Raw genomic sequence first — 23,159 nt, 5'->3', positions numbered from 1 at the left:
ACCTATACTTCAAAACGGAGTAAATTAAACCTTAAATTTCAAAACATGCTAATTAGACCCTAAAGTTCAAAACATACTAGATTATATCCTAAAGTTCAAAACATGTTAAATTAGATATTTAATTTTGTTATTATCATTATTGAGGTTAATTGTATAAAAACCTTACATTTTATGATTTTTTGTTTAAACCTAAACTTTTTTTTTATTTCAAATAAAACCTAACATTTTCCTTTTTCTATTTGGCTCTTTTAGTGGGTTTCCCAATAATATTTCGATTTTCGATAATATGTTTTGGAAATACTCTCAGCTTTTTTTTTTTTTGAAAAAGCTTTTACATTTGACAAACTTTTTCGCTTTGACCCATACATCCTCTATTTTCTTGTTGTGGTTTATGGTATTTGTAATAGTCTTTAACATTAAATATATATATAAACATTTTATTTTTTTCAAAAAAAAGATAAAGGATGTTGTGTCCAATTTTTATCGGCAAAATGCTTATCAAAATCTATTTCGGTGATGCTTAAAGATTATAAACATGTAAATAACAACAATCTAAGTTAGCTCATCATAGATTGTTTTCAGAATCAAGCAAAAATGATAGGTTTCGAACTTCAATATATGTGACATCTCGGAATTTAGGTCTAAATCAGTAGATAGTCAATATACAGTGAACCACATTGTAGTAGGACCTACGTTGTAACATCTTGTTTTCTGTCGTTTCTTATTTCAGGTCTGTGGGCCGGAAGTTGATTGTGTAAAGGTTTTGGGCCTTAAGGAGGCAAAGTTTAGTCCTTGTGGAAGGAGATAATGATGGTTAAGAGATTTAACCCTTGAGTTGTGTTTTAGGTTGAATGGTAGAAAGGGAAAAGTCGTAGGTCGGGTTCTTGCATGAAATATGGATTTTTGTTCGAGAAATTTTTAATCCAAGATAGTTAGATAATATTGAGTGGCTCTTCAATATCTTTCAGTGGATATAAAGATCGTCGAAAATGGAGTTGGAACAAAGAAATTATGATTGATAAAAGTTAGGAGTGTTTTGGGTTTAGCTTAGTACATTGGACGTACATGGTGTATGTTGGGTGTACTAGGAAATGATGATTGTGGAGATTCAACCTGGTACGTTGGGCGTACCAGGAGTTTAAGTCCTGGCTCGGGAAGTGCTTCGCTATGAAGGACCTCGGAGAGGCTTCCTATATTTTGGGAATAAGGATAGTAAGAGAGAGAAGTAAGAGACTAATAGGACTTAGTCAGAACACTTACTTAGAGAAGGTACTAAAACGTTTTAGTATGGAAAACTCGAAGAAGGGAGAATTACCGATACAAAGCAATGTCAAGTTGAGTAAGACTCAAAGTCCGAGCTGAATTGATTTGACTTATGTGTCGGGCCCGGTCAGAACTGAATTGATGTGTTCGATTAATTTCTATGTCAAATAAATCGGATATCGAGAAACCAAATGCTAGACTAACTATTCCATAGTATTGTTAGCATGATATCTAACAGAGGACTGTATGATCCCTTATCTAAAGGACAAAATTGATTAGATCAGAGTTTGACAGCATCTTTGAGAGCTACGATTGCAAATCGGAATGTACCTGCGCATATAGTTACTAGACTTATCCAAGTGGGAGACTGTTGGAATAGTGTCTAAGGCTGCAACTATATTAGGCAAGTATTTGACCCGATTGTGCATGGTCCTTTTGGGTTGCCTTCACCATAGCAACTTGGTAGGATGATTTATTATGAGAGAATAGATATTATTAATATATTATGAGAATAATATAAGGAATAATAATATAGTTATTTGATTAATATAAGTCATAGATTAATTAGTATTAATTTGGTGACTTAAGGAGATTAATTAAATAAGAGGGTATAAACTGTCAATTGCTTGATAGTTAAACTTTAGACTGTAAATCCATATTGATATGCATTGGACGGATTCTAGAAGCTAAGGATTGCTTCAAATCATCCAAGGGGTTATCTAAGGAATGGATTTGGATTGCTTTGAATAATAGTTATCCAACTAGGGTTTGAGTTGTAACCCTTAAGGAGTCTACAAGTATAAATAGACCCTATGGCTGAGAGAATTCGACACAACATCTAAGGTAGAGAACCTCTGTCCGAATTCCTCCCCTCTCCTCTCTCTCAAATCATCCTCTTTGCTAGTTGGTGTTTGTAAGCCATTAGAGGAGTGATAATTGTGACTCTAAAGCTCCAAGAACAAAAAGATCAAACAAGTGTCTCAAGGTATGATTCTAACTCTGGTTATGTGTTGTTCTTACACCTAATTAGTCATTATAAGTCTTGGATTCAAAGCATGTTTAATATAGAAACCTAGATCCGAGCATTAGGGTTTGTATGCGCACTTAGGAATGTTCTTATGTACAAAACCCATCAGTTAGTTGGTAGCAGGATAGTTGTAAGTCCCAAAACTGGGATCTTCTTAAGGTATCAATGCAATTGTTTGAGTTAATGCAGAAACTTAATCAAACAACTATGCGAAACAAACAATTAGAAGAATCAATGAACACGTTTCAATGAATGCACACAATTCTATTGGTCAATTGTCAAGTACATTCAATCTTACTTTTAGCCGTGAGTTTCTAGTATCTCCCAAAAATGCATTTACCTAGAATAGCTATACACAGACCGTATTTATACTAAACCAATAACCTAAAACCCAAACATAACAAGCACACTGAAAACACTAAGCCCGCCGAAATCACTAAGAGATTTCGGTCCATAACCGAGAACCGTATAAAACATAAAAAACAAAGCATAAACCACAAAATATAGCCCAACAATCTCCCCCTTGGTTTATTGATTTTAGTTCTCTTCAAGGCTTCTCCACGAGATGCACGTCTGCCTGATCAAATGCCCCAGCCCACAACTCTTGTCAATTATTATAGCAACCATTCCGGTGAAGGCTTTTGCAGCAGCTTCAAACCATTCATTCTCAAAAATTATTTAAAAGTTCGACAAAGTTCGGATATCATGTTCAAAAAACTTCAATAAGTCTTTGGGATCAACAATGTGATACTAGTTTTTCTTCAGCTTAATCACCAATGACACAGTAGCATCATCATAAACCTAGAATTGCATCACCACTGACGCAGTAGCATCATCATAAACCATTCCAAGTCACCCTAAAAAAACATCTCAGGGTGATCACCTGGAGCATTTTAGTCTGAATGCTTCATCACTAGCATCTTCCCTTTCAATTTCTCAATCATGATTTGCTTCTTTCTTCTTTCTTGAGCAGAAGCAGGACTAGAAGATAAAAATGTGTCAAGATTAGCATTCGAAGCAGGTCTAACAACTCTTTCACTTATAGATTGAGAAATTGGATTGGCTATACCAGAACTAGAAGCATTGTTTCATGTCAAATAATAAAGCAGTTAGACCACCAAGATTTGCTTGAAGTTCTGAAATCTTTGCATCTTTAACGAAGTTCTCCTTTTCAAGATCACTGATTCAAATGTCCTTCTTTCCAATAATCAAATCCTTTTCAGTTGAGCTCTATTCCAAATCAAAAACTTTGTTTTGAAGCAGAGCGACATCCATAAATTTAGACTCATGCAACTTGCTTTTGCCTTTTGAAATATCTAACTCGGGGGCTTTAAAGGAGATTCCATAAGCTTGAGCCCCTTCTGAAGGTAATAATTCTTGTTCAACAATAGCGCTTTCAAAATCCTGATCCATGGGAGTGGATTCAGGTAACGGGCTAGAAATCTCTTGCATCACTAGAGAGGACTCACTGAATGTGCTTTTAATGTTTTGGGCCACAAAATTAGGCTCAATCGGAGTAGATACGATGATTAAGGGTTGTTTGTCGGGATTTGAATTTTTAAGAGGTCTAAATTTCTAAGATCTGAATTTAAACATGTTGTTTGGTTGGAACCTCTGAATTGTTGTGCTGAATAAGAAAAATGATCATTTACCTTTCTCTATCATTTCTTTCAATTACAACATTATACTTTCAAGTGTGTACGATGGAGAGAAGAGGTCAAGGCGAAGGTGTGTGCGTGAATAGAATAAGTAGATGGGCAAGCGTGTCTTTTTTCAATTCAGACTCCTTCCCACATCTTATTTGGTCATAAGTGTATTTCAGTTTTAGATGTAAAAAACAATATATATATATATATATATATATATATATATATATATATATATATATACACACACACACACACACACACACATTGTTGTAAAACTCGCCGAGTTGGCCGATTACTCCTCCGAGTACTCGCTACTCGGCCCCTTACCGAGGCGAGTTACAGAATCCCAAGTACTCCCAGATTAGTCCTTACTGAACTGAACAATGTTGTAAAACTCGGTCATCTCGGTGATTAATATGTATACGATACTTAGCTATTTATTATTTAACACGCATGTGATTATTACTATATATATATATATATATATATATATATATATATATATATATATATATATATATATATATATATATAATTTTACTAATTATTCATGAAGTGAGACCATTATGTGTTTTTCAGATTTTGTGTATTCACATGTATATAGTTTTGTTATATATTTCAATCAACTTATGATTTTAACTTATGATTTTGACATATACAAGTTCCCTATAAATATTTCTACATGAATTACCGAATCCGAATACTCCCCGTGTACTCCTGAGTACTCGTTACTCGGTAGTCGGTCGAACAGGTACCGAGTAACGAGTTCTACAACCTTGTATATATATATATATATATATATATATATATATATATATATATATATATATATATATATATATATATATAATACTATATTATAAAAGATGTATTTTTTCTTTCATCACATGTATTTAAAACTCCCATGACTTTTCATTTTCTTTGTAATAATGATTATAAATTTGGTTAATATTGTTAAATAAATGCAACACATACATTGTAATCCTAAAATAATTAAACATCAATATTAAAATAGCATCTTTTACTTCTACTTATAAAATTGTGTATTTAATTTTTAACATATTAAACTTAACTTATTAGTTTGGATATGTTTTTGTATGTAAATAATTATTATTTTAAAGTCACAACTTTTAAATAATCTGCATAAAATACTTGAATTGTTAATTTAACTATAACGTTAAAAGGTTAACTTAAATTGAAATGTCAATTAAACTTAAAAGAAAATCCATAGATTATTTTGTAAATTTCCAAAAGTTATAAAATACAAAACCTAAATTGTAATCCCAAATTAAATAAAAATATTTTTTATAATTATTTTTATAATTATTAAGTGTTTCCAAATAAATAGTTTATAATAACTTACAACAACAAACTTAAAGTAATACTATATAAAAAAATATTATATTATTTCTTTTAAAAAACAATGTTTGATGTTTTAAATAATTACAATGATAGAAATTCAAATGTTAAGCAAGTAACTTTTTTAAAAATCATTAATCACAACAAATACTATAAATAACATTAAATTATATATTTTATTTAATTTTATTCATGAATAACTTGTAAGTATATGACATTGAGACAATTGAAATTATATTGTCATATCGATCGTATTATATAATTTAAAATAATCAATATTTTATATCAACTTAGTATAAGAATTATTATATCAAAGTTAACGTTATTTTTATATTTAAAAAATATAGATTTGTAAATATTTCAAATATATAGTTGTTATCTGTGCAAAGCGTGAGTAAGCGTTTAGTGAGAGATAAACAAACGCTCTAAAAGAGACAGATTCAAAGCTCGCAAAGCGTGAGTATGCATCTAGTGAGAGATAAACAAACGCTCTGAAAGAGACAGATTCAAAGCTCGCAAAGCGTGGTATGCGTTTAGTGAGAGATAAACAAACGCTCTGAAAGAGAAAGATTCAAATATGCATCTTATTAAAAGGCAATAAGAAGTAAACAAACAACAAATAAATAAGGTCACTAACTTGTTTCACAAACAAAAAAAAATAATAAAATACGATTAACGGATTAAATGTGTATCAAATGTTAGTTTTTTAGTGGTTTTTTCGATTAAAAATTGTTGTGAAGTTAACAAGAGTCTTATTAAGAAAACGCAAAATCGTTACTACATTTTTTTCTTGGTACTGAGGAAGGGGGCTGGTTTTTATCTTGTTATCGACCTTCGACCACCACCGAAACAACACCGGAGCTCAGATTCTCAGAAGGTGTCTTCCACATTCTCAAATGGCGATTACTGCAACTGCTACTTCATCCCTCTTCAACTTCAACTGCTCCCTCTCTCCTCCACCATCACTAAGCTGTCGTCCAATTCTCTCTTCTCTTCCCCACCACCATCTCCGCCTATCCCTCGCCAGAAAATTCGGTTTTTCCACTACTCTACCCTGCGAAAAACCCTTCATCTCAAAACCTTCGGTGTGCTCCTCGTCCCCTGGACAATCTCAGCCGATGGTTCCTCCTTACAATATCTTAATCACCGGTTCCACTAAAGGTTCAAGTTTCGTTCTCTCTGTTCCTATTGTTTGCCCTCTGGAAATAAATCATTTTAGTCGGTTAGGTTTTCGGATGTGAATTGCAGAGATTTCTGATCCATTTCTATACTTTGTTCACTGATTTGATGCAAATTTGTCCAAAATTATGAAATGGGATATCCTAAAATGTGCGTTTAGGAGTCTTTATTGTTGTGTATTGTAAACAATAAATGGAAATTGTTTCGATTGCTTTGTTCATAGACTTTGGTACCCAACTACAAACGAATATGTGATCCTGAAAGGGTGTGACTTTGTGATGTAAGTGTGATATTATTGATAAACAAAAGTGGAAGCAACTTAAATTTGTCTAAGCTAGTTTTTCTATGGATCATTCAAGGTGGTTCTACCACTTCATGTTCATTAGTCATTAGTCATTAGTCATTAGTCATTAGTGATGCTTATATATCTATTCCTAGTGGCCTATGAAACATGAAGATCACTGGTGTCATTATCATGACTCATGAGATATTGACTGACTTAATGCAGCACTGATGAAAAGTCAAAATTTTTACAGAACATTACTAGAAAGATTTGGTAGAAATCCACTCATAAGTCTGTTTTAATCTTATTAACTGTTGTCTAGATAAATGATATTTAAAAAAACATTTGAGAAAATGATGACATGCTTATGGAAATTAAAGGAAAAATATGAGGATGATGATTGGTATGTAAATATGAGTTACTGTTTATTTGAAAATTATAGTTTTCTTGCTGATTTAAATACTGTTTTTCAGGAATAGGTTATGCCTTAGCTAAAGAGTTTCTGAAAGCAGGTGACAATGTCTTAATATGCTCAAGGTCTGGTAAGTACAAGCTTGTTCAAATCTGAAATATTAGACTGATTATACATTTAAAAAAAATTGACTTGTCAACTTAGCCACATAGGATGACAGGTGTATGCCACATAGACAAGTAACAAAGGGAACAGTCAGAACTTTGTTGGTTGCCTAAATATGACATAAACCCTTAAAAATGTTAGTTATTTTTGAAAAGTAAACAAATTATAATGTTCCATTCTTCTTCTTGTTTCCATGAATAACTGTTGTGTTTGAATGGAAAATGATTATTAACTAACAAAATTTATACAGCTGAAAGGGTTGAATCTGCTCTTCAAACGTTAAGGACAGAATGTGGGGTCCAGCATGTGTGGGTACCTCTACTACCTAGAGATACTTTTGTCCATCATTTCCTTTTGTATTAATGTTTGACTTTTTTAACGTGTTACATTACATAGTACATAGTACATAGTACATACAATATCTCTAGTTTTATTGTATTTTTGTATTTTCAGGGTACAAAATGCGATGTTCGTGATGGAAATGATGTGAAAAATCTAGTAAAATATGCACAAGAAAACCTCCAATACATAGATATATGGGTAGTTTGGACTTTTATCACCATTTTTATTTCTTGCATTTAACCTTAAATATTACCATACTATTTAAACAAATGCAGATTAATAATGCGGGATCAAATGCATATAGCTATAAACCTCTAGCAGAGGCTTCAGACGAGGATCTTATGTGAGTGAGCTTTCTTCTTTCTTTCAACATTATTTCAATTACCACTTTTTTTTATTCGATAAATAAATAATTCCAATTTCAAAATCATCAGTGAAGTTGTCACGACAAACACACTTGGTTTAATGATCTGTTGCCGGGAGGTAAAAAAAACTTATATTTAAAAAAATAATAATAAAATAAAATCATGGATGATAGGTTTTTCTGTATATATTTTAGGCAATGAAAATGATGCTTAATCAAGGCAGAGGAGGACATATATTCAATATTGATGGAGCAGGTTCTGATGGAAGACCAACACCTAGATTTGCTGCATATGGAGCAACTAAACGTAGTGTTGTACATTTGACAAAATCATTACAGGTTTATTACCTTTTTACCCTTGTAACTTTTGTCTGGATAAAGTGTTGTATGGATATCTGTTATCATTCTGACATCATCCACTTTCTTTAATTATTCCTCAAGGCGGAATTACGTATGCAAGAAGTAAGCAATGTTGTTGTCCATAACTTATCGGTATGTTACACTTCTCTCACATATACCTATACATATACATATATGTATACCTATACATATACATATACATATATGTATACCTATACATATACATATACATATATGTATATGTATATTGAGTTTTTGATTTGCAGCCAGGAATGGTTACAACGGATCTTCTAATGTCGGGTGCCAATACAAAGCAGGTTTGATTTGTATTTGGATAAATTTATTCTTCTTTCCTATTTTGTATTATTCTTTTTTATAAAAACTAAATTTACGTTGTTGTAGGCGAAGTTTTTTATAAATGTTTTGGCGGAACCCGCAGATGAGGTAAATATTTTATAAAGAAAAATATTGGTTTCACCAATTTACTGCTACTAGGCTAAATATGTTTTCTTTTTTTTTTTTTAATTTGGATAAATAATGTTTAAAAAAATAATTGTGTAGGTTGCAAAGTACCTTGTCCCGAATATTAGATCAATACCAATGAGTGGATCAACAAGGCCAACTTACATTCGTTTTCTTACTGGATTAAAAGCTTACTCCCAAATTTTTACTGTAAGCAACAAACTAATACTCTCTCTATTCGGGTCGGGTTGATCCGGATATGGAAATATAACCCGACCCAAATACGAGACATGTTATAACATGGCCATGGGTTACTTGTTTTTTTTTTTGTAGAGATTGGCTTTTGGAGCTAGAAGAAATAGATACTTGGTTGAAGAATGAGGTCTTTGCAATTTTATACCGTTGAAAAAATTACAAAAATTGTTTATTAAACTTGTTTTAGAATGTAGTATATAGCTATAGTATTAAAAATGGTGTTGTAACTTGTATATTGTAACCGAAATTTTTGGTTTAAAAAAAAAATTGTAAACCATCATTTTTGCTTGGGGTTTTGGTTGCTTTCGGTTTCAGAAATCTTGTACGCTCTGATTAAAGAGATTTTAGATTTTGTGATGTAGTGAAAATAAGTAAATTTTGAAAATCATGTTGTTGGAAAAAAGTGGTTACTTTTTAGGACATAATTGTGTTTTCTTATTGTTATACTTCAAATTTGGTTGGTTTTATGACGTTGGGTTTTTTTAGAAGGGTAGGATATTGAAATCAAAATAATCGCGTTTGAAAAGTTTGTTATAAAGTCAGAAAAAAGTAGTTTGTACTTCTAAAAGTCACTGTAAAATGTCAATAATACAAAGTGGTTTGTTTGAAAATTTGATCTTTATGAAATTAAAGTGATGAATAGTAGATATCATTCATTCCTTTGAAAGTAATGGTACGTTCTATAAAAGTATAAAACCGAAACAGCAATCTTTAATATGTGTCATACAAAAGATGGCAAGGTCTGAAAAATAATTCAGTTTTAAATAGTTTGTTACGATACATGTTAAATTATTTATATACTCTTGCTCAACTTTAACAAAACTGCCTAACATAATACTATATGATTGATGTTAAATTATTCTTAATATAGTCTTGAATTCCTAATCTTAATTAAGTTCGTTGTAATTAAATTTAATGAGGTGCTTTTATAAAATAAAACGATAAATGAATTTTATTTACAGTTTATGAATTTATGAACATGTTTTTAGTTTTTACAATTGGTAGCACTGAGTTTAAACAAATTTTGAATAATTGCGCTCCAACGTTCGAAACGGTACAAATAGACTTGGGGGACTCGTGAAACCACGCTCATGTGAATCCATTGAAAGTCAAGCTCCCCCTCAATTTTCAAACATTTTTCACTTTTTACCCCTAACCCAACCAATTTCAATTCCAACCCATCATCTTTGGATTTTATTGCTTCTCAACAGAACCCGTATCACTCTTGGTTTTTTCATAAATTAGATTTGTTTTGATGCAGATAAAAAAAAAGTCCAACTATTAACAAAAAATTAATAATTTACACCAAACGTTTTGAAAATAAAATTGAATACCTTTTTACCTATATCCTATCAATCTCTTCATATTTTTTCCTCTTAATATATCACAATGTTTAATAACCTGACCACATATAATCACAATATATAACAAACTTTTGAAACAAAAGAGAAAATTGACGAGTTTACTTCCATATTATAGCTACAAAAATAGCATGCTAAGGGTACAAAGTGAAAGTAACCTAAAGTTGAGGGGTGTTAAAAGTAATTTATAAACCAAATCTTCTTATAATGTCATGTCATTGTTCCCCCTATAAATAAGGGGACATTCTCCAAAACAATATCATATTGTTCTTTTTCATCATTACGAGAGTGCCTTCTTCTCTAAGTGAAAAACAGATAGATTTTAAACCTTTTTCACACCCCTTTTTAATATTTTTGCCTATACACTTTCATATCCGACTCTTGAAATCCCAATACCCATCATTTATTTCCATCAACCAAATCAAACCCACATCAAAAAATGCCGAAACCTTCATGGGTTTTCAAAATCTTGACCATTTTGTCCCTGTTCCATCTCTCACAAGCCCAAACTACCCCTTCATGTTCAGAAGTCGATAGGGCAGCCCTTATTGGATTCAAAGCCAGAATCTTTAAGGATACTTCCGGTATTCTGTCATCTTGGGTAGGCAAAGATTGTTGTTCAGGAGACTGGGTAGGTATCCAGTGTGACGCAGTCACAGGGAGGGTGACTGGGGTTGTTTTACAAGGATCATCTGGCAATAATGCCCTTTACATGAAGGGTATCATTTCTCCTACTTTAGGTGAGTTAAAGTTGTTGAAGGTTTTAGTGATCAGTGGGATGAAGAAGCTATCAGGGGTAATCCCGTCAAGTTTTTCAGGTCTTATACATCTTCAACAACTTGTGTTGGAAGACAACTCACTTAAGGGAACCATCCCTGTAGGTTTAGGACAACTGAAGTCACTCCAGACTCTCTCATTGAGTGGAAATTACCTAACTGGCCCTCTCCCTCAAACCTTAGGAAACTTGAAAAACCTTCTTCAGATAAATTTAGCAAGAAACTCGCTTTCGGGTACCTTAAAGTTTCCAAATTTAGGAAGTTTGGAGTATCTTGATTTAAGTTACAATATGTTATCAGGCACTATCCCTACAGTTTTAGGACTCCAGTCAAACATGACGTTTCTTGACCTATCGAATAACCGTTTTTCAGGTCAGATACCCGATTCCTTATGTAACTTAAAGAATCTTGTAGACTTGTCTTTAAGCAACAATTTGCTGACTGGACAAGTGCCAGCTAGGATAGGTCAGTTAAAGTCTCTTTCTACCTTATCCCTAGGTTTCAACATGCTTGTAGGTCAAATCCCCGATTCTGTTTCAAATTTACAAAATCTATGGCAACTTAATGTCTCTAGAAATCAGCTTTCGGGTCCTTTGAGTGGGGTGTTATCAAAGGGTATCCCTTCGTTATTGTCTATAGATCTTTCTTACAATAAGTTTAATCTTGGAAGTGTTCCTAAATGGATTACAAGTCGACAGCTGTCAGATGTGCATCTAGCTGGATGTAATCTCAAAGGGGTTTTACCAATCTTTACAAAACCAGAGTCATTGATCTCCATAGACTTTTCTGATAACCATTTTACAGGAGGGATATCTGGTTTCTTGAAGAAGATGTCTAGCTTACAGAAGCTCAAGATTTCAAACAACCAGCTAAGGGTAAATCTGTCACAAATGGTGTTACCAAATGGGCTTGGGTTTCTTGATCTGCATTCAAATCAACTTTTTGGGTCGCTATCAGGAGTTTTATCTAAAGGTGGTTTCTTGGAGTACATTGATCTTTCAAGCAACCAAATTTCAGGGAATATTCCTAGTACAATCACGAATCTTGGAAACCTTAAAAGGTTTGATATTTCAAGGAATCGTGTAACAGGAACAATTCCTCCAAGTTTGGGGAGTTTGTCAAAGTTAGGGTGGTTGGATATATCGAGCAATTTGATTGGAGGAAAGATACCTGTGAGTTTGTTGGTGATTAAGCAACTAGGGCATGTTAACTTCAGGGCAAATAAGTTATGTGGAGAAATCCCACAAGGAAGACCATTGAATGTGTTTCCATCAGCTGCTTATGCGCATAATCTTTGCTTATGTGGCAAACCGTTGCCGCCATGTAAGCAAGGTTAAAGTTAAACCACGTGGCGACTTGGGCCAGCAAGATGCTGACTCATTATGATGTTATTTGTTTTTTGTTTTAGTTTAGTTGGTGGGAGTAATAAATCATGGTAAAGTTGTAGCCAAATGTTTGTTGAATTCAAAATGAAATATAAAACAAAATCCCTTTGAGTAATGAGTGGAACTACTTTTATTATTACAACAAGATCAAAGTTTTTACATACCATTTCTTCAGTATTTGATTCCTTCCTTGAAGATGAAGCAGCTTCATCATCATCACCTACCATTTGATTTACATCCTGTAAAGCAAATGAGCACAGGTCATATTATCATATATTCATCAAGTGGGCATTAAAATATGAAATTTAAAAGTGGAAGAAACAAAGGAGTTCAAACCAATCAATAGAAGTGACAGGCTAGATTATTTCTAAACAATTATCAGTTTTTTTAGAAGCATATATATAGATAATTATATATTACTTAGAATAATAGAACTTCTAATTTGAGTTACAAATTATCAAAACGTTGAATACCTCTGATACAAATTTCTATGAAACATCATCATATGCCCAAGCCTGTTAATTTTGACTTCAACGCTGCAATTGTGCATAATCATCTCCAGGACTTCAATGTAGCATATTTTTCTTTGAAATTAAGATCGGTGCTCTGAATATTTCAAAAGTATGATTAAATACCTTTGCAGACCTAAAAGAAGGTGCTGCACCTTTTACCTACAATATCAAAGTTGTAACGTCCCGAATCCTAAATTGAAACACATAATATCTAGGTTTTTTGGTAAGAACTTTAAAACACCATGTGCGTTCAAATTAGGAACAGCACCACAAACTGATTTATAATAATTGTCACAAATCCATACAATTTTTTCATCAAATCAGAATTGTTTTCACATCAGATCTACATATTTTTATACCGCCGTGTAAAAGACTAGAAACGCTGCCATTTTTTGCCCGTTTGTTTGAACCGGAAGTAGTCTCTACATCAATCTTCTTAACTTTCTTGCTCGCAATGCGTTAACGGATCTTGAAGAACCATCGTCGCCGTGCACAGTTGCAAAAACCTTCTGTGTTTGTGTGTGAGAGAGATGGAGGGGTTTGTTAACGGAGACGCTCCAGTATAGGGATTTTATGGAAACGAAAAAAAGTTCGGGATTTGGCGCGAAAAGTATATAAAGAGAATGCGACGCGCGTTCAAAATTACTGATCATGCGACTAGATGCATAAAGTTTTGTCGGATTAATATTATAAAAGTCTATATTTTTATCGTATAATTCGAAAAAATCCTTAGATATTTTTTTTATTATTGTTGTGGTCATAACTTTTTCGTAGAATTATCATTCTAGCCCACTTAACGAGTTTCATGGTTAAGTTGGTTAACTTTTTTGTAAAATCAATCCCAAAAAGTTTAAATTTAGTCCCTGAGGTTTGACAAAAACTACACCATATGGGTTTTTAAATTTCTTTTTCGTTTTTTTTATACTTTATTTATTTTCATTTTTTTTATAAATATATATACATTTTTTATTTTCTTTTTTATATATATTTTACTTGTTTTCATTTTTTAGCTTTATTTTTCAACAATTTTTCTAAACCTGTTGACCTTTTGTTTTCTATTTTTTAGTGTATATATATATAGAGTATATTAGAGTTTTTTTTTTTAAGTTTTTTCATATTTCTTTTCGTATTATATTTTATTTTTTTCATCTTTTTATTATTTTTATTTTTTTTCTTATTTGTTTTCCAATTATTTGTTTTTTTTTATTTTTATCTTTTTATTGACATTTTTCAAAAAATATAAAATATATTAATATATTAGAGTATATTACAATTTTGATAATTTATAGTTTTTGTAATTGTTTTTTTATTTTTATTCAAGTAAATAAAGTAGTTATGTTTATATTGTAATTTCGATCCAACTTATTTTCTTTTTTTTTTCGTTATTGCTATTATATTTATGTTACGAAAAAATGAAAATTAAAAAAAAATATAGTTTGTTTACTAGGAATTAGTGTTTCAGTGTGTTATATAACTTGCAAATTAAATCATATTTCTAAATGTGATATCAATAGATTAAATTCAAGATAATATTTTTCAATTTGATAATAGAGTAAAAAATACAAAAAAAACATAATAATAATAGTCGATCTTTATAAAAAAAAAAAACTTGTTACAGTACTTTATATTGAATTCAAGTTCGTTTACTTGAATCAAAGGAAATAAAAACATTAGAAAAACCATAAATATTAAAATAGAAAACAAAAATTGTAATATGAAAAAACCTTAGAAAAACCATAAATAACAAAAAGTAGAAAAAATATAAAAAAAAAAAAGGTGAAAAAAATAAAATATAATAGGAAAAATAAATATGAAAAAACCTAAAAAAAAAAAAAAAAAAAAAAAAAAAAAAAAAAAAACTATAATATACTTTATATATACACTAAAAAATAGAAAACAAAATGTAAAAAGTTTTTAAAAAAAATGTTGAAAAATAAAGTTAAAAAATGAAAATAAATAAAGTATATATATATATATATATATATATATATATATATATATATATATATATATATATATATATATATATATATATAAAGAAAATAAAAAATGTACATATATTTATAAAAAAAACCGAAAATAAATAAAGTATACAAAAAAGGAAAAATAAAGTTAAAAAACCATGTGGTGTAATTTTTTTCAAACTTCAAGGATTAAATTTGAACTTTTTAGGATTAATTCTGCAAAAAAAAGTTAACCAACTTAACCTTGAAACTCGTTAAGTGGGCTAGAGTGATAATTCTGCGAGAAAGTTGTGGCCACAACAATAATAAAAAAATATCAAGGTTTTTTCCAATTATACGTTAAAAATTTAAGGCTTTTATAATATTAACCCAATTTTCTCGCACCATGTATTTTTAATGATTTTTAATAATATTAATAATTTCACCTAATTATATTCTCGAGAGTTTGAAATGCAACAACCATATGAAAAGCAAAGAAACTTATATTATATGCTGACACATTTAACACTATATCAAATTAAAACTTATATTATTAGTTTGGCAGTTTCAGCTAGTTTATTGTATTTACAATGATCAACGAACGAATTTACAAAAAAAATATTAAAAGAATAATAGAGTGGGCAACTCTTTTAAGATTGATATTATATGTACATTTTCATTCATATAAATTATTAAATCATAGGGTACATACACTCACCAACGCCGATAGGTTACACAAAACAATTGGGATACATATAAAATTAACTATCATTTAATCTTGTAAAAAAAATTAAGAAATTTAGCAATATAACATGAATCTTCGCAACTGGTTTGCGGCTTTGGCCTTTTCCTGCAAAATGGGCAAATGCATGTAATTGATCCGGTGATCCAAGTTCTTAAGGGTGTTTGGTAAAATAGTTTGTAGCGGGTAACGAATAGCTTTTAGCTGGTAACGTTTTATTAAATGCTACGTAAAATAACATTTGGATTTTTAGCATTTTCTTTAAACTAAACGCTAGAAGCTTTTAGTGTCAAACGAAAATTCAAAGCGAAGCGTTTTATCAAATACTAGAAGCTCTCAAACGCTTCCAAACGTTCCGTATTTATTTTGCTTAACAAGTTAATTCATAATTACTTATAATTGAAAATATCTTAGTTTTTTTTACATTTGTTTTTATCTATATAAAAAGTTTTAATATATCAACCGTGATTTCTACATATTATAATCTAGTCTTCTCTAATAAATGAAGGTTTTTTTTGCCACTAATCATACTCTTATTCATTTTGCCACATGTTGTTTTGTGGTTATTTTCAATTAATTTTTATTTTATATGTAATTTTGTGGTTTTCCTATTTTGTTAAATTTCATATGGTATTTAAATTTAATAATAAATGTATATCAATTTCATTAATAGACTTTCCTTATAACTTCAAAATCTTAAAATAAAATCTCATTAATTTGCTTTGATTATTTTATCTAAATGGTTTGTTTAAATTTAAAAGAGAAAAAAAAAAAAAAAAAAAAAAAAAAAAAAAAAAAAAAAAACACTTTAATTTTAGTAATTCAATATTTTTCTTATTTTTCATATAAATTCAAATTTCTCAAATGTTTATACATATTTAATTATTTTAAATACACCTATCCTAATTCTAATAAATAAGTAGAACTCTGCCACGTGTCAATCTATAAGACCTCCAAAATAGAGTTTTCCCGCTCATTTTATTCATCTATATTTACGTAAATGCCATACAATCCAAAATCAATAATTCCGGAAAAATCTGCAAACAAATATGTTAATCAATCTTCAGATTCGAAAAACACGCATTAATTTTGAAAGTTTGTTTATTTTGATTGCAAATTAAATCCCTAAAAATCTGCAATATTTATCTTTTTCAAACGTAATCTTCTTAATTCTTATTCTTATTTATTCAAACGTAAATAGCATTCATACGGTTATTTTCTTTTTACCATTCTGCTCCAGACGAATTCTGCTCCATAGTAATATTTGCAAACGTATTCTTCTTCATTCTTCTTGATTCTGCAACGCTTCAAAAATTATAATATCAGGTTAGTGTATTAAAATATCAGCATTACTAATATTTCTAACCTCTTAATTGTCTGATTTACCAGTTTCTATCATTTTTCATTTTATTAGTGATGTTCTTCTTCTTCCTTTTGCTAATTCTTCTTAATCATGTTCTTCTTCTACCTTTTCAGTTTAAAAGACGTAAATGTTAATGAAAATGATTACAAAATACGAAATTAGTAATAAAAATGAGAACTTTATTTTCTTTAAAAAAAAACTGTTCTTCAAAGCTTTAACTATTACAATATGTTTTTTTGTTTTGCTGTTTCATTTACTTTGATTTGCTGTTAATTTAAAAGGTTGCTAATTTTCGCCCCAATTCCAAAATCAAATAACAGATCCTTCGTATGATTCATTTAATAACCAAGGCTTCTTTTACTTCAAAATGACCATATTGCCCCTAACTTGATAAGTATTTCATATATCGCAATTAACAATTAAGACAAATCAATCAATCAATCAATTTGTATAATAAAAATGCGAAATTCTTAGCTTTCTTCCCCAATTCGCATTCTACTGTAAAATTCACATTCTTTCTTCGCATGTTCCAGTCATATTTTTTTTTTTTAGTTCATTCGCATTTGAGTTGTTTGTCTCACCAAATACGAAATGAATATTAACCATAATCACCTTCGCATCTTTAACCCCAATCCATACAACCTCATATGCGAAACCCAATTTTGATTTGTATTACCAAATGCGAACATTTTTACTTTTACACGTGAACTGCATTTGACTCCAATATGCGAACATCTTTAACCCTAATCCATACAACCTCAAAGCTTTAACTATTACAATATGTTTTTTTTTATTTGCTGTTTCATTTACTTTGATTTGCTGTTAATTTAAAAGGTTGCTAATTTTCCTTACAATTCTATAATGATTAAATTTATTGCAGAAAATGGAAATAGGAAATAAGGTTTACCTAAATAACATTGACCAGATAGATGAAAAATCGCATATCAAGGTTCGGGTGCTTAAAATTTGGAACTTTGTCAGAAATAATAAAGTTTGTTCCATTGAAATGATCATCATGGATGAGGAGGTTTGTTGTATTTGATATATTTTTTATTCATCATTCAATATTAGACATGTTTCATGAACATAATAATTTTTAATTTTTTTTTAAACAGGGTACACAATACCAAGCTCGTGTCCTCAATCAGAATTTCTCCAGATTTCGTCATCTTTTAAAGGAAGATGAAAGTTATATAGTTATAAAACCCAATATGGCTGCTGTTACTAATGATTTTAGTTATACAGGTCATAAACAGACCTTAACTTTGGATTGAAAAGCATCCTAAAAAAATGTGATGATTTTTCGGGTCCGGTCAATGGATTTATGTTTGTTGACTTTAATTCTATCATAGAACAAACATGCCCAAAAGACACATTCTTTGGTTAGTCATAAAATATTAATAAAATCCTTTTTTATCATTTGTTTTTTTGGTTATATATTTTATTATTTAAATATTACGAATTTAATCCTAAACTTTTATTTTTTTGTGGTATCTGTTGTGTAGATGTTATTGGACATATCGTGTCATTTAGGCATCTTGAAACTTCAAATCCAGTACCATCCAAGCATTATATAAAAGTCACTCTTAGCAACCTAGAGTGAGATTATATTGTATTATTTATTTATTATTTATTATCTTTAATTAATCACAAATTAATATTAATATACTATTTTATGGTTTATTTAGTTCTGTACATCTGAAGGTTACTATTTTTGGAAGTCAAGCATATCAAATTTCAGAATACCTAAAAAATAACCCGACTGTTAATTTTGATGTTATCGTGATGCAGTTTTTGAAGCTAAACATTTGGAATGGTTTGTATTCAGTCTTTATATATAGATGTTTATAATTACTGTTTTTATATAAATTTTAATAATTGGATATACATTTTTTACAGGTCTTGGTGAAGCTAAAAGTCATTTTGAAGTAACGAAATTGTTCATAAATTCTGACATTTATGAAATAAATGAGTTTAAAAATAAGTTAGTTTCCAATTGTTTTTTATTTTTTTATAATGTATTTTAACTTTAAAAAAAAAACACAAAACCTAATATTCATGAATCTAAATTAAACATTACAGGTTGAAATGTCATGACAATTTCGGTATAACTGAAAACACAATTCAGTAAGTTACATTTTGCTTCCTGAGTATTGTTGATTTTTTACACTATTATTCTGACAGAATTCGATTTCAATCTCTTTATTTGTCAAGATAGGAAAAGTAAAAAACATTGCAAGATAGGAAAAATGGAATACATTCTGTTAGAATATACTATCATTCTCAATTATTTAGTTTATATTAAATAAGTAATGTTTGTATTCGAATTTATTTGTATAAATGCATTCTGTTAGAATGTCTTTGAGAATGTTTGTTAACAACAAGTACATTAGCTTCAATGGTAATACTAACGAATAATGCATCTTATTCTTTCAGAATGATTTGAAGAAGGAATTCAATGTTGAGCATACAAGAGAAAGATTTGGAATCGAGTTCAACAACAAGTATATTTTGTGAAGAATTACATTCTTACGATAATATATCACATTTTCATCATAGTTTGAATAAAGTGCATTATTTGGACCATTGATGAAGATCATGTGTATTTGCTTAATAATTGTATATTTAATAATGTTATTTCTTAATATTTTTATTCATTTTTGATGATATTCTGTTATAATATGTACAACTATATTAAATTGTATAAGACTATTAGTTTGTAAGCATATGTATGATTTTGTATTTACGTTCGAATGTATATGAAGAATATATGTTAAATTATTAAACCAGGTTAATTATAAAAAATATATGCATTGGAAATATATTTTGCAAGAATAAAATTGAAAATATCTTTACTAATTAATGTTTGACATTCTGACAAAATAAAATCAGATTTTTAAATTTGAATTAATTTAAAATATTCAGATTTTTAAAAATAACGGAACTAATTATCCCTAAAAATCTAAAAATTTCCTTTTTTTTTATTATAGGTTAATTGACTAAAATGCCCTTATGTTGTAATTTGTGTGATTATATGGTACATGTTATCCTATTATACTATCATAGACCCTCAGATCATGACATTTGATTATATTGCATCCAATGGTCCAGATCTGTGCATTTTGGCACACAATAGTTACTAGAAACAAAATAACCTAACCCTATATATATATATATATATATATATATATATATATATATATATATATAGAGAGAGAGAGAGAGAGAGAGAGGAATAATCATTTGAGAACTCAAAGTTTCTCGAGAACCCGAGAACTAAATAATAATCGTTAGATTAAAATAATAGAGGTTTAGGATGCTTCGTGGCACTTTGGTAAATATCTGAAAATAAAATGGAGTGGGGGCATCTTATTAAAATAAATCAGGGACATTAATCACGTCAACTCTTTATGCTCTCTCTACTCTTCATCACACCTCCGATCTCAAATCGTTGGATCTCAAATCTTGAAATCGTCGTTGAAGTGTGACAGGATGTGAGTATAGTTCATCGGAACATCTACAATGAAGCATTAGGTCGGTCGTTTTCTTCTGAATCTGATCATGACTTATCGATTTGGAGAAGATAGTCCTATTGAATGTCCAATTGGAGTGGAATCGATCATCTACAATGAAACATTAGGTCGATTATGTCGATCATCTCCCTCCTCCATTCATCGGCGACTGTTAATCCATATTTATTAATCTTCGACGGTTGTTGCATCATCTCCACATCCTCCGCGGATTGATCGCTTATTGACTCTCCTAAATTTCCCCAAAATAAACATCGTCGTCCTCCAGATCTAGAATTAATTGCTAAACTGTAATGCTTTGTCGTCTGAGTTCATTTCCAACCTGTCTTCAACCTGATCTACACTAGATTCCAAGTTGAATTTCCGTCCGATCATCGGAATTCGAAGCCATCTAGGAATAGCTGCCGCCTGACATCTCAACTAAAGAGTAAGCTGCAAAAGGTGGAAGACGATGACAGTTACAAAAACGAGACAAAACAGTAGTGGTTACAGACGCGTTCATACCACCAGAGAAACACTTCAATTTCATGTTCAACTTCTCCAATATTATTTTTAATTGTTTTGATGTTAATATCTGTTGTAATGACATTGAATGCAAATCTCCTCGTAACCAATCAATCAATCAAGCGATCAAGTACCTCAGTATTTTGTATTCTAACAGTTTCATAGCACAGTAACAAATGACTGGAGGATTAGTTTCTCCATGGATTCTAGGTACTTTTCTTCCTTCCTCATCCAAATTCTCAACATTGTCGCCTTCTCCGGCTATTTGTGTGTGTCGATCTCACTTCAGAGCACCAAAAGACCTTAAATTTGTTCTCCATGTGGCACTCGATTCTACTGGATTCAACACTACCTATGCTAGGATATTTCTTTTCTATCAATCCAATCTTTTATTCCCATTGTTTTCTCATACTATATAATTCTCCTTCACATCACTTGGCTTGAATTTCTTTTCCTTTTGTTATTATACGTTTGAAAAATCTGTTCATATGGGCTCTGTTAATTGTTAACAGTGTTCTGTACCCTGATAGGTGGCAGTTTTCAATCAAAAGTCATTTTTTACAAACTTGGATTTGATACAAATTAGTAAAGATTGTTGATGTCTTAACTAAGTTCATACGGGTTGCAGAAGTTCTAGGTTGGATTCTCAATAGTCAAAGTCAAATATATGATTGATTTTATGATGTGATGAGTATTAATGAGGATTTGTTACATTCATTTGGTTACTTGGGGGTAGAGAATTGTCTGAATGCGATGTATTTCCAACAGGAAGCAAGAGAGGGTTTCTGCTCATAAATTCAGAAGTTGTCTGGAAGAGAGAGGGAAACAAGCATAATCATCAATGGAGGAGTAGACTTATGGAGAAAGGGTTTCATTCCACACCATGATGGAATAAAAAGGAACACCCATTGCCCTGCCTGAGGAATGAAAATTAGCTAAATGGAAGGAATCAGATTCCCTCAGGAATGGTCAATTCCATTCCATTACATCACGCAATACACAAATGTTTGTTTAAATGTAGTTTGATACATGTCATTTATAATAGCGTGATTTGTTTTTTTCTTGAACTACATGTGAGCGACTTATTATTCTTGAATTTGATTGTATGGAACTAAGAGATTATGGAGCTCTCCTTTATCATTGTGGATTTTACAAGGAATCCTTGAAATACCTAAACTTATATGAGGATTCACAGGTACACCCTACACCACCATATCAAATTGCTACAAAACCCCTTATATTTTCCCTCTTATTTCGAAAAAAAAAACCCATATTGTCATTTGTTGACTTTTCCATGAAAGCCACTTGAGATTTTAAATAATAACTTTTCTAGAAAGTTCATAAATCTCAAACAGCTTTCATTGAAAAATATATGGAAAGTAAACAATTTATTTAAAGCCTTTTATAGAAAGTTACCTAATCTCAAATGGCGTCATATCATGGAAAAATTTTAATTAATCTTTAAGATATTTTCTGTCCCATAATTGATTTTTGATTCGGTGACCAATAAACTAATCCATTAGTATAATATATAAATGGAAATATAATTTTATTGAAGTATTTTTTTTTGCAAACTTTACATATGAATTACATGTGATTCACATGTAAATCACATGTAATTTACATATGATTCACATGTAAATCACAAGTGAATCACATATGAATTACATGTGATTCACATGTAATTTATATGTGATGTAAATCATAAGTGAATCACATATGAATTACACGTGATTCACATGTAAATAACATGTAATTCACATATGATTTACATGTGACTCATATTTTAATCACATGTACTTCATATATGATTCACTTGTGATTCACATGTAAATATGAATTACATGTGATTCATGTGTAAATCACAAGTGAATCACATATGAATTACATGTGATTCACGTGTAAATCACATATGAATTACAT

At 30.3% G+C, this 23,159-nt stretch overlaps 2 protein-coding genes and 1 long non-coding RNA gene across 3 annotated transcripts; all 3 read left to right on the top strand.

Moving 5' to 3' along the window:
• The first annotated feature begins 6,065 nt into the window (after positions 1 to 6,065).
• On the top strand, positions 6,066 to 9,400 carry NOL (NYC1-like protein). Its single transcript, XM_078989596.1, has 12 exons — positions 6,066 to 6,459; positions 7,234 to 7,302; positions 7,588 to 7,649; positions 7,791 to 7,877; positions 7,955 to 8,022; positions 8,114 to 8,162; positions 8,239 to 8,382; positions 8,485 to 8,535; positions 8,670 to 8,720; positions 8,806 to 8,847; positions 8,965 to 9,075; positions 9,199 to 9,400. Exons 1-12 carry the CDS (start codon positions 6,195 to 6,197, stop codon positions 9,244 to 9,246), a joined length of 1,047 nt encoding a protein of 348 aa, XP_078845722.1. The 5' UTR covers positions 6,066 to 6,194; the 3' UTR covers positions 9,247 to 9,400.
• A 1,342-nt stretch (positions 9,401 to 10,742) lies between these two features.
• LOC145041491 (Leucine-rich repeat (LRR) family protein) lies at positions 10,743 to 12,757 on the top strand. The gene has a single exon (XM_078989594.1). The coding sequence runs from the start codon at positions 10,921 to 10,923 to the stop codon at positions 12,592 to 12,594; it is 1,674 nt and encodes a 557-aa protein (XP_078845720.1). The 5' UTR covers positions 10,743 to 10,920; the 3' UTR covers positions 12,595 to 12,757.
• Positions 12,758 to 20,587: 7,830 nt separating this feature from the next.
• Positions 20,588 to 22,395, top strand: LOC145041490 (uncharacterized). The gene is made up of 2 exons (XR_013680231.1): positions 20,588 to 21,446; positions 22,005 to 22,395. It is a non-coding gene; the product is annotated as an uncharacterized LOC145041490 (long non-coding RNA).
• The last annotated feature ends 764 nt before the right edge of the window (positions 22,396 to 23,159 follow it).

Source organism: Lactuca saligna, chromosome 4, assembly GCF_052625555.1.
Source record: "Lactuca saligna cultivar CGN05327 chromosome 4, ASM5262555v1, whole genome shotgun sequence".
In the NCBI taxonomy this organism is placed as follows: Eukaryota; Viridiplantae; Streptophyta; class Magnoliopsida; order Asterales; family Asteraceae; genus Lactuca; species Lactuca saligna.
The sequence above is the reverse complement of the archived record's forward strand: the minus strand, read 5'-3'. Positions and strand labels throughout refer to the sequence as shown.